This window comes from Macadamia integrifolia, chromosome 2 (genome assembly GCF_013358625.1).
Source record: "Macadamia integrifolia cultivar HAES 741 chromosome 2, SCU_Mint_v3, whole genome shotgun sequence".
NCBI lineage: Eukaryota > Viridiplantae > Streptophyta > Magnoliopsida > Proteales > Proteaceae > Macadamia > Macadamia integrifolia.
In genome coordinates, this window is record NC_056558.1 from 25,285,020 (window position 1) to 25,298,014 (window position 12,995).

A 12,995-nucleotide genomic window follows, 5' to 3' on the forward strand; every position below is an offset into this window, starting at 1 on the left:
GATCGTTGTCCCTAGGTTCTGCCAACAACGACAAAGAAGAAGAAAAAAAAAGACGAAGAAGATAGAATCATAATCCAAAAGAAGAAAAGTAGCAGGAAAAAAAAAGATAAAAGAATAGGAAGATCAGGAAAAAAAAAATGTAGAAGACGCAGCAGAAGAAAAAAAAGAAGAGAAGAGAAGAGGAGAGAAGAAGCAAGAAGACGAGAACCTGGCCTTCTCTTGTTCGTTGCCTACCTACAGCAGGACGACTTCTCGCATCCAGGTCTCCGTCCAAGTCGCCACTCACCCATCAACACCATGGCTGCAGATTTGCTCACAGCAACATCATCTTTCTACTCTTGCCATGCGCTGAAGGCCTCCTAGTCGAACTCCACGTTCTCTGGTTTCCTGGGTTCTACAGAATAAGGAAACTTACCTTACTGGTCGAGAGAGATTGCCCTTTTCTTTAAATTTTTTTCCCTTATCCCATAAATACCCCTATCTTTTTCATTTTTTCCTTTCTTCCCATGTTTCTTTCTAACTTCCAATTTTAGCCCTCCCCTTAGATACGTTCATGGTTTTAAGTATCGGTGCGTATCGTGCCGTATCGGTAGGCATCGACACGATACATACCGATACGCTACGTGGAATTTTGGGCCTCTTTTTGTGTATCGGCGTATCGTACGTATCGTGTCGTACCGTATCGGTACCAATACGTACGATACTCTACGATACGAACTTTTGAAAATCTGAAAATTCCCGAGAGTATCGGTACGTATTGAAGGTATAGTGCAGTATCGAGCCGTATCGTACTGTATCAGTACGATACGGCTACTTAAGTGTGAATTTTTTGTTGTTTGAAACAAACACTTTACACTCTCACCAACAGTTTTCTAGATTTTTTATATGTTATGTAAAAACAAGTGTTCTACAACTTCCATGGAAATTTTTGATTTTTCTCAAAAAAATATATATTTTTAATTTTTTTATTCCGAAATTAATTTTTAAAAAAAATCCCCAAAAAAAAATATTTTTTTTTAGAAAATTTAGTTCATTCAACTCTTAAAAATAATGTCATAACTTATAATTACTAAATACATGATTTCAAATGAAACCCACATTTTTTCCCCAAAAAAGTGAGGGTTTCAATTTTTTATTTATTTCTCAGATCTACTCAAATATATTGGTCCACACTTTATTGATTTTTTATATGTTCTTTAAAAACATTTAATCTACAACTTCTATAAAAAAAATTTAATTTTTCTACAATGAATGGGAGACCCACTACCATAAATATTTTGACTGGGGTAAATATTGTGCCTATATTCGACAAGTGCAGAATATCATCGTAGTTGCTCCTATTGAAGAAGAAGATCCTAGCCAAGGATTTGAACCACCACGACACTCTTCACGGCACTCATCACAGTGGCAATGGCAATGAGAAAAGAAAAAACTGTAAGAAACTCAAACCTCATCATTTTGAACATTTTCAACTCAATCTATTTGTCTATCAATACGATACCCTCTACTTAAGTATTTATGCATTCTCCATGTTATATATAGCTTTTTTTAACTATTTTTTTATACAAAAGTGTATAAAAATGTGTTCCCTATCCATTTATGTGCTTATCTTTAGCGTATCTTAGCGTATCTCCGATACGATATGATACCCTCCGATACGTATCTTAATTTTGACCGACCGATACGGCAATCGATACCGATACTTTAATCCTTGGATACGTTACTTATTGGATCTCAAATACCACTTCTATATTTCAGCTAAAAAAAAAAAGGGAAAATTACATGATTACCCACTTTTGGGTTTCATTTTACAAAATCACCCAATTTATGTTTGAGTTAACAAAAATACATCAAATCAGGTTTGGAGTTACTAAATTACCCAAAACAGTAATCTTCACCCAACCAAATATATATTTTACCATTTTTACCCCCAACAACCCTCCACCTCCCCCTTCTCAGATCACCCTTCTCGAAAACCACTCCGCCCAACCCTACAGCTTCCCTCCCTTCCCTGCACCACCCCACCCCAGCTATGCAGTCCTGCACTGCCGCCTGCTAGTATCCTCTCATTCCATGCTTGCCTAGAGTACATCCAATACCGAATTGTTATTGCTTGAAGCTCGACTGAAGATGCAACACAACAAAGTTCTGTGAGTGGAAGAGGGTTTATGAACTGAAACTGGGAGAGGAGCAAGCGACAAGAGGGAAGAAGAAGAAAAAGAATGAGACGAGAGTAATTCATCCTTTCTTCTTCTCCTCTTAAAAGAGAAGAGTTGAAGCTAGGATTTTCTTAGGGTTTTGGGACTGGTGAAGCAAAGTGAGGCTTTCAATGGAGAGAGAGGAGCAAGAAGAAGATAAGACAATAGGATGGAACAAATGGTTCTAACAGCTCTAACCCCAGCCACTACTCTGCTTTTCTCGATTTTCGTAAGAGAGATTCATAAATTAAAATCTTGTTAATAAATAAAAAAAAGACAGAGACAAAAATCGAAGTAATCGGATGGAAAAAAGAGAGGGCAGCGGCGATTGTTGCTTGAGATGAGAAGCTTCAATTTCCAACAAGAACAGGAGGCGGGAGCAAGGGAGCGACAGGGTTGCAGGAGGGGGGCGGGTAGATGCAGAGAAGATGATCGAACAATGGGGGAGCTGGAGGTCGTTGGGGGTTAAAAATGGCAAAACAAATTGTCAGTTGAGTGGAGTAACTGTTTTGGGTAGTTCTGTAAACACAAACAGTAACTGGGTAATTTAGTACTGTGAAACCCAAACATGGGTAATCAGGAAGTTTTCCCAAAAAAAAAAAAGTAACACATCTATATTTATAAGATTGCCACTCCCTAAAGAACTTTCATATTTTTACCATTCTTCCATTGTCCTAATCTTCCATTTAGTTACTCTCTTGCCATTAACCCTTTTGCCTTTAAGTGTTCCCTTGTCATAGTGGGTCCATAGTGATTCTGAATAGCAAAACCTGACCGATGGATCTCTACCTTTTATTAGATATTTGTCAACAAATGCAACTAGTACAAGAGAAGCTCAATGAGATGCAACAACTTTGCACGGATTTCAAATCCATAACACACTCTACCTTCAACCATGTGATCTCAGCCGTTGAACAACAGGTAGACGAACCAGAAGATGAATCACCAGAGGTAGAAGATGAGATAGCGTCATTGGAAGTTGAAGATCCACTTGTGGAAGATTTTAAATCGGTTAATCTCTTTAGTGAACCGATCGATTTTATTTTCCCGAGTCACTACTTCATCAATGAACTCCATGTCGTGGATTTCATATCATTCGATCTTGGCTTCGATGGTGACTTCATACAGGCAAGGATGGATGTTAACCGATTTGTGTTGATCCTTCCATTCTACAAAACTCGTGGACGATTTTTCTCAACATCGGGGGAATTGATGCAGATACGCACTGGTGGAGCGACCCATACCCATCTGGGTATCCAACCAGAGATGAGCCAGACCCATATTGAGTCCTTGGTCCAGTAGGATTTTAGAAATTTACTTTATTTAGGAAGATTGCCTTTGATTTTATTTTATTCACTTTATTTTAGCAATTTAGGTACACTTAGGATTTAGAGAGTCGATTTGCAATTTGTTTCCTTATTTAGGGTAATTTCTTATTTCAATTGAGTTTCTATTTTATGTCTTTTATTTTCCTTTAAATTGGTTGTAACCAATAGACAAGTTAGATTAAAGAAGATATGAATTGAGTGAGTGTTTGTGAAGCCTGCGAGTGTGTGTGAGTGATTCTCCTTTCTCCCCCCCTTTCTTAGTGCGATTTTCCCCTCCCCAGCAAGTCTGAGTTCCCCTCAAGGATTCTTCCCTACCCCTACCAGCCCTCCATCAGTCAGAGTACCTGAACATGCTATGGAAGGTGAATTGTCTTAAAAAAGATATAGTCCCCCAACTCTACGACCTCTACCAAGCATCTTCTTCGTCGTAAGATCCTGAAAAACACATGAGTCGGAAGAAAAGGTTATAGAACAATTGTAAGCTTGTGTGAACTAGCTTACAGACAAAAGGTTAAATGGTAATTGTGGCAAATAAAGAACATATGATAATGATAAGGAGGAATTAAGACAAACAGTGCCAATACCATTAACCTTAGCAATTAAGCCATTGGCCAATGTGACATTAGCAGAGGATTCTTAAAAAGAAGAAAATATACCTGAAATACCAGACATGTGATCCGATCACCTGAATCAATTATCCAGGGGTGAGAAGAAGAGAGACATGAAATGGGCATTACCTTTTTGAACAAGAGTAGCAGTGGAAGACTGAGGTGTTTGTGTCTAAAACTAATTGTACCGTGCAAATTCTTCATCGGTCATTTTGACCATCTTACCCTCAGATTGTCCAGGCTAAGAAAATTCATCAACTGTAGCTGAATTGGAAAACTGCTTTTGAGGAGGTTTGCCATGAAGTTTTCAACAAAAGCGTTGGATGTGTCCTGGTTTACCACAATGGTGGCATGTGCATACTGCCCCTGAACTATCTGAGGAGTTCCCAGTGAATTGTCCCTTATTACCACCATTACCTATACCACATGAAGTTCTACGATTATTGCTCTGTGCTGCAAGTGCAGAGTTTTCTACTGGAGCGGAATCATGAGAATTCTCTCAAGATACCCGTAGGACTCGGGAAAAGGTATCTGCAAGAGATGCCACCTTGTCACCTCCAAGAATCTGAGAACGAACAGAGTCATATTATGTTCCAAGACCTCCTAAAAAGCCCATGACCTCCTAAAAAGCCCATAACTGCAAGTTGCTCCCGCTGGTTTTGCATCTTCCTCACATCACTACTAATAGGGAGTAGAGAATTTAGCTCTTCATACATTCTCTTGAAATCAGCAAAGTATTGAGTTAGAGGCCGACCCTTCCCATCAGTCCAATAAAAATCCCGAGAAAGCTCATAGATGCGAGAGAGGTAAATCTATCCAGAATACAGAACATTCAAATAGTCCCATAACTCATTCACGGTATCAATGTGAGTAACAACATCAACTATGGAGGTTATCCATTGAGTTCAATAGCTGTCCCAAAATACATGCATCAACTGTATCCCATGTAGTGTCATTAGCAGGTTTCTCCTTTGTTAGATGATCCTGTTGATCTCGACCAGTCAAAACAAACTACACAATTTTCTTCCACTATTGAAAATTGGCAGCTCCTGCAAGCTTCTTTTCTGTAATCATATGTGATGATGAGGATATCACCTCAGTGACAACATTCTTTCCTTCCTTGTCAGCCATTAGTGCACAAAAATCACAAAACAATAAACCAGAAAATCAATCTAACCTCCTTGTTAGACCACACAATTGATTGATCTTATATATTTGACCAATCAAGATAAGATAGCAAACCAAATATTTAGACAAACTTCAATAAAATCAACAACCAAAGGGAAATCGACTCAGATCTCAAAACCCTAACTTGGGTAGAACAGAAGGGTACCTGCGGTTGGGTGTACAATGCTCCAATAATGCTAAATTTTGGACTGGATGTTCTTGATATGATGTTAAAGAAAACCCCAAAAGGAATTTACAAACAGAGTTCACACTTGGAAGATATGGGAAAAATCGATTATGGCAAGCAGCCAAAACCCTGATAACTCCAATCGATTTCTCCAATAGTGTGTAATCCAATCTTCAAACCAGAAAACCCCAACTAAAGATCACTCCTAACAGTAATCTGAGTAGATTCTTCGAAGCATATGATTGATTTCAGTCAATCAATCATCCATACTCAAACCAGAAAAATAGGGGATGAAATCACCCCCTCTTAGAGAACCGCGGGTTCTTTTAAGAAGAACCAGTAACAGCCACTAATGGGATTCGACTGTTACTTAGTTGTAGGCTGATAACAGGAGCTGTTCTTTATTATTTAGAGATCAGACCAAGCTCTGATAGCATGTAAAATAAGAGAGAAGAAAAGAGAGAGAGAAAGTCACGACTTTGGGTAAGGGAGTCCCAATCGGCTGATTTGAGTCTGCCCTCTTCTTCTCATTATATAGCAATGTCTATTCCAAGTAAACTATGAATAGGACAGCAGTCCTAGTAGGACTAGAAACATAAAGACATAACAAAAAACTAATTAGCTAAACCAATCCTAGTTGGACTAGGATAACTAACTTCTAGACTAACATCAGTCCTAGTAGAACTAGGACTTTCCTAGTTGGTTTAGGAAAACATCAAGGGAGGAGTCTGTGCAACCCGCATGACTCCTCCTTCCTTCTCACGATAGTCTTCTAATATCAAGGAAGTAGGAATCAATAGAGGCTGAAGGGTTCATCTTCATAAGCATGAGAGAGAGAGAGAGAGAGAGAGAGAGAGAGAGAGAGAGAGAGATTTAGGAGGGTGAGATCTTAGCTCATACCCAAATTGTAGGCACAGCCCATTCATAAACTAGGGAGAGGGGGGGGGATCTGTTCTATGACTATGACCAACTCCCACTGAATAATGGACTCAAATCACTGACTCTCATCATATATAGAACCTGTACAAGTCATCCAGCTTATGAAATAATTAAAAAGAAAACACTGTTAAGTAGTAACCCAACAACTGAGAATGTTATACATAGATAAATTCTGATTATTTGCTAAATTTTTTTCCCCCTTAGAAGTAAGGAGAAATTAAATAACTAACAAACTACTGAATCTTTTGTTAATCTAAGTACTAATTATTTACTCGAAATAAAGAAATGACAAAAAAATAATTACTGAAAACTCACCGACATTTTTGCTATCAATTACATCACCCTATACTACTAATTGACACTACGAGCTACTTCAGAAATCACATCAACCAGGTCCCTGTTATAAGCCCCACAAACCAAAAATTAACAAGCACCTGGAATGATCTGCAACACTAATTTACACGATTTCCATCAACTTGCCAACAAGCTCTTGATTTAACAGGTGGATCACCCTAAGCCTTAAGACAGCACCATCCTTGGGGGCCAGAAGTAATAAATGTAGGACAGCAACAGGATACCCGCAATTTGATGTACAATTAGGGTTCTTCATAATATCCATCCAACAAAAAGTGAAATTGATGCTGCCACCGGTTGACCAAGAGAAAATAAAGGAAACAATTGTCGATTGCATAAAAGCGAGAGTTTTAGTCGCAATAGGTACACTCAAATTGGGGTACAGAAAAGTAAAAAGAATGGTGAATGAATTACGTAGGTTAAGCTTAATGGAATTGGAGTTTTTCTGAAGTTAAATTAGTCTTAATGCCCAGAATAACTGAATAAATCTTGTACGGAGAAAACTATCTCCAAGGCAAGGGTTGATGGCGGATAGCGGATGGCAGGGTGGCTAGGTTGACATTAGCAAACTATGGGGTCTGAATAAAATTTATCGATGATGACAATAATGGCTAAAGACAGCTGGTTCAGTGGTTGGAGTAGGAAATTGTAATGATAAACAGAAAATATAAAAAAGAAGGGAAGAAGAAAGGAGATACCTAGAAATCACCCTTCAAATAGGATTGTGACTCCAAGGAGCAATAGCAGTAAGTTTTGAGAGAAAAAGCACATCATTCTTTGCAAATTTGTGTGGGTATGCATAGTTATAGTCCAGCACCAGTCTTATAACAATTAAAACTTTCTAATTCATTATCCCAAATCCAACTCATAACCTACAACATAGACCTGAAATTAAAAGGAGAAAACCTCTCTAAGGAAAAAAAAAAAAAAAAAGGGGACCTAAAAAGACCTACTAATCATCAAATCCACAAAGAAGCCCCAAACGAAATAAAATCCTCAAAGTATCCTTACATCTTTGTACTTATAAAACTCTCCGCAACATAGCTAAATTTAAGTGGTCATAACTTCGATATTCTTATAATTAACTATTTGAACACCTTATATGACTTATGCAGATCTAACATAAAGTTCAACCCTAAGAGGTACCCTTTTTAGGGCCCAAGGACCAAAGTACCCAACAAGGCCCCTGAAACTGTTGCAAATCTTGCAATGGCATTGTGCTCCGCATCAGGTATTGTCTCCAGCATATTCAAAAAATGAAGATAAAAACAACGAAGATAGTTATGCTCCGAAAGAACAAGCTTTCTTGGAATAGAAAGGATGTAGGACAGCCTAGAGTTTAAGATTTCTGAGGCTGAATTATGATGGAACTACATTCAAGGATAGGAACAAATAGATAGCAAATTTCTGGCATGATAGATGAGGGAACAAACAAGGAAGTGAAGAGTTATAGAAGGTGAACTAGGGTTGTGGAGAAGATTTAAAGTTTTTTTTAAGAATGGAGGCCTGGTGCAAGAAATAGAAGAAAAGGTCTGAACTGTTTCGGGACTGTAAACTTGAACAATAACCTTGATGGAAAGTGTTCTTTTTGGAAGAGAAAAAAAAAGGCAGGAGAAAGAGAAGAAGAAAGAATTGTGGAGAAGAGAAAACTGGAATCACACATGAGCCAACTCAAACAAAATAAAAATTTTAGTTAATTGCTTCCACCTAATGTATTACAGCCCTTATATCAGGGGCATCAATCGGTTGGTCTCGGTAGGTTTTGGTCAGGCTGAGCAAGGCCCTTAGCACATAGTCCAGAACAAAACCGACCGATAAGCTAAATACTGGTCCTAAAAAAAACAAGGTGACCCTGGCACTCGCGTAGACAACCAAGGTGTCCAATGTGACCAAGGCGCCTTGAAAGCCTATTATCACACCCTTCTAGAAAGCCTTACCAAGATTGACTCCTCAAACAATGGGGTGAACAAAACCCACTCCCCCCCCTCCCCCAAAGAAAAAAAAAATCCTCAATAATTTAACAGTAGAGCATAGCTATTGTTTCTTCTCAACATTAAAACACCATGAGCCATATGTAATTAATGGTAAGATTTGGCCTTATCCAGCACCATGCTCATATGACAGTTTTCTGGAAGAAAGAAGAAATATGAAAGGTATATTTGGTGACATCGACTTCTCAAAATAAATATTATTGTTTCCTCAAAGAAAAGAAGAGGAAGATTGACTGTAGGGGAAAGAATGTGTTCATGTCAAGTTTAGAAGGAAAATAAAACAAACAAACAAACAAACTAAATTTAGCAGTATATGGAACTAAGATTTCTTTATGCTACCTGAACATGTTCCTCTCTTAGTATACCCACGCCTTGTACCCCTTCCAGTATTTGAGCAAGTCCAGTACCAAACTTCAGAGAAACAAATTATGTACATCTCTCATGCTGCAATAAACGTATAAATGAAAGAAATCAAAATTAGAGTAATGGATTTCCTACATTGGCAAAAAACTAACATATTACAAAAGAATCGGAACATTAGAGCTGAAACATTATGAAAATGAAGAAAGAGAGATGATATTTGGGTGCAAAGAATTCCAACTCACCAGCTATCAATGATGGAGCCACACAATGGTTAATCTCAGAAATTAATGTACATGTCTCTTGGGCGAGGAAAAAAAAGCAGCCCTCAATGATCAGATTACTACAGCCAATCAACAGATGATGATCTCCTTCATCGGATATGTGCCAAGTTTCAACACCTCACATAGTAAGGTCATCTCAACAAAATATGATAACTTTCAAACTCTCAATTTATCAGCAATCCCACCTGCTTCAATAGATTTATCTTCCATGGAGATTTCCCTGGCCAAGATAACATAAGTCTGGAAATTGGGAGGAAAATTCCTAGATTCCATAATGTGAAGAAACTTCATGCACACATCTGGCTCACCCTCCTTCAGCAACCCATCAATCAGGACTGTCCAAACAATCTCATCCGGATTCCACTGTCCTTCAAGTATACCGTCAAAAATTTCTTGAGCTTTTTCCACCCTGCTTGCTTTGCAGAGAGCACAAAGCAATTCTCTATACATATCCAAATGCAGCTTAAAACCATTGAACACCATCGTATTAAAGAATTCTAGGGCAAGATCAACATTCAAATTCTTACAACAAGCAAATAGTAAAGAACCATATATTTCTTTATTTGGAGACAAGCCTTTTTCTTTCATGCTTGTCACCAGCTGATCTGCTACATTATACTTTCCTTCTTTACACAAACCGATCACAAGAGTACTGTAGGTATCAATGGTAGGCTCACATCCATTTTCTAACAGCCTAATCAAAAGATCAGATACCACCTCAAAACTCATATCCTTCTCATGCAAGTTGCACATATAAACTGCTTCATCCTGGTGCACACAATTCTCTGAAAGCAAATAGCGTTCCCTAAGCAACCCTTTGATCAACACACTGTACGTTCGGTAGTTGGGTCTGCAGCCCATGTTAATCATCCTCTGTACAAGTGAGAATGCATGCACTAGCCTACCCAACTTAACAAAACCATCAATGATAGAAGTATATAAAACCTCATCAAGAACCAGCCCTTTTCCCTCTATTTCTTTTACTAAAGCCTCTGCATCCATGGCATTGCCTTCTTGACACAAACCATGAATTACTGAACTGTAAGTGTAGAGATTTGGAGGGCAATTGCACTTCTCCATTTCTTGTATGATCTTAAATGCATGATGGGTGCTACCATTCCTACACAGCCCATCAATCAAAGTTGAGTAGGTAATGACATTCGGCAACAGTCCTTGGTCAACCATTCTGTTACAGAGTTTCTCTGCTTCAGATAGCCTGTTCTCTTTGGACAAACCATTAATTATGGCATTGTATATTTCTACATTAGGGTTGCAAACATTTTCCTCCATCCTCTCCATTAAGGACAAAGCGACGTCCACCTTTCCCTCCTTAGAGTAGCCATCAATTAAAGCTCCATAGCTGACCTGGTTTGGCCTTAAACCTCGTTCCATCATTTTGTTAAAAAGATTAGAAGCCACATCCAACTTGCCCCCTTTGCAAAATCCAGAAACAAGCTCAGTATAAGTCCATTCATCTGGATCAAATCCATTCCCTTTCATAATTTCCAATACTCTCATCGCATTGTTCAGCTTACCCTTCTTGCAGTATCCTTTGATGAGTGTGTTATATGTTATTAGTGTTGGAGAGGGACCGACCTTCAACATTTTATTGAAGAGAGGCATTGCATTCCCAATCTTACTCATTGAACAAAACCCATTTAGAATTTCATTGTAAGTCTGAGTGTTTGGCAAGCCACCACGTTTCTCCATCCAGACAAAAATCTTGAGAGCCGACTCATGTCTTCCTTGCACACACAACTCATTTATCAAGGCATTATAAGTAACTGCATTTGGACCCAGACCATCTTTCAACATCTTATGGTATAATCCAATTGCCACCTCAAGCTTACCGGATTCAGACAATGCACTGATGAGAGCCGTATAGGTTTGCACATTTGGGTAGCACCCCCTCTTCCTCATATCAGCCATCAGGTCACAGGCCTCCTTGGCACGACCAGTCTTACATAATGAACTAATAGGGACAGTATACGTATATACTGTAGGTTCAACACCTTTCTCAATCATTTCGTTGAGCATGTCCAGTGCCTCTTCTATCCTCCCCTCATTGCATAGAGCATTAATCAAGACAGAATATGTCACCGAGTTTGGATCACAGCCCTCCTTGAGCATACGATCGAGAAACCTGAAAGCTGAATCTAGATCATGGTTCCTACAACAACCAAGAATAAAAGATGTGTAGGTGAAAACATCAGGCTTCAAATCATACTGAAAAATCCTACTTAAAATGACCTCAGCTTCTTGAACCTTTCCCTTCTTACACAGTATATTGATCAGGGTATTGAATGTCAATAGACTAGGTTCCACCCCACCGCTCAGCATCCGTGTATACACATTTTGAGCGGCGGTTACCATCTCAAACTTACCCAACTGAATCAATAACGTATTGTAGGTATACAAACTAAAGGCGAATCCCTTTACACTGATCCCATTCAGAAAATCCAACACCCTTGTGATTTCTTCCTCGTTTCGACAAGCCTTGATCATTAGTATCCTTACATGATCAGCGGGCGCAAAGAGTTGGTCACGAAGAAGCCGATTTAACAACACAATGAAACAATCCACGCTGTGTTTGTAAAAGGGTCTCTTAGAAACCCAGTAGAAAAACTGCGTTGCAGTTTCTGAATCCTTGTGAATATCGAGAATCCTGGAGACGTGATGGGGTGTGAGTTCTGAGCTCAGAGATGTAAGTTCGGAGCTGCGTCTCCACTGAGGCCCACTTAAGATCCCACAAACCTTAGAAACTAGGTGGGAGAAATCTTTTCGCCCAGATGATAAACGAAAATCAGAAGAAACGTCTGGTTTCGATGAAAATCTGTAATTTTGGTGAGAACCAAATAAAGCACAGTGCTTCCGGGAATGAATTAGAGATGGGTTCTTAAGGGGCTTTACCATTTCGAGCGACGACCATTCATGAGTTTCAGTCGATGTAAGCCATTGAAGATCCAAGCGAATTTGAAGAGGACGATAGCCAAATGAAAACGCAGTCAATGAAGGCGGCCGAAGGAATTAGAGAGAGGCGAAGTCCAACGGTAGAATAACTCTTGTTGATGATGCCAACTCCTACAATGCACCATTGCCGTCTACCGGATGCTGCGTTAAATGCTTTCGAAGCGTGGGCAGCTAGAGGGTGCAAGAAAAGCATCTCAAGCAAGGTACCAGGTACCCGGTACCCGGTACCCGGTACCATTTGTTTTGTCCTAGGACCCAGTTTCCTTCAACTACCCTTTGGTGAAAAGGGAATATCTTCTCCTGTGTCGAACACCAATAAGGGTGTATCCTGTGCACAAGGCTCTCGCATATGTAAAGTCATGGCGAATGTTATTCAGCCTTACCCTGAAAAAATTGAGAGGTTATTTTATCCAACAAGATTAGGGAAAATATCCCCACGGTGTGGATTTCTTCACGCTCGCCCTCATATTATGATTCATAGGGTTTACATTGACACTTTACCTTTTTCTTCGATAAAATGTGGACTCATTAAATGATTCTATCTTTCGTCATCTCATTGGTTTAATTTCTCACTCTAGCATGGGAATGTTACTTCAAAAATCAGATTTC

At 39.0% G+C, this 12,995-nt stretch overlaps 1 protein-coding gene across 1 annotated transcript in view; it reads right to left on the reverse strand.

Annotated features, from left to right (window-relative positions):
• The window catches only part of LOC122064654 (pentatricopeptide repeat-containing protein At5g65560-like), a gene marked incomplete at its 5' end in the record, with an annotated part of 18,839 nt that extends 6,402 nt beyond the window's left edge, over positions 1-12,437 (reverse strand). The window contains 2 exons of the mRNA XM_042628412.1: positions 9,112-9,216; positions 9,378-12,437. Coding sequence (XP_042484346.1) covers positions 9,573-12,437 — 2,865 coding nt within the window. The remainder of the gene's footprint in view (positions 1-9,111; positions 9,217-9,377) is intronic.
• Between the last annotated feature and the right edge of the window lie 558 nt (positions 12,438-12,995).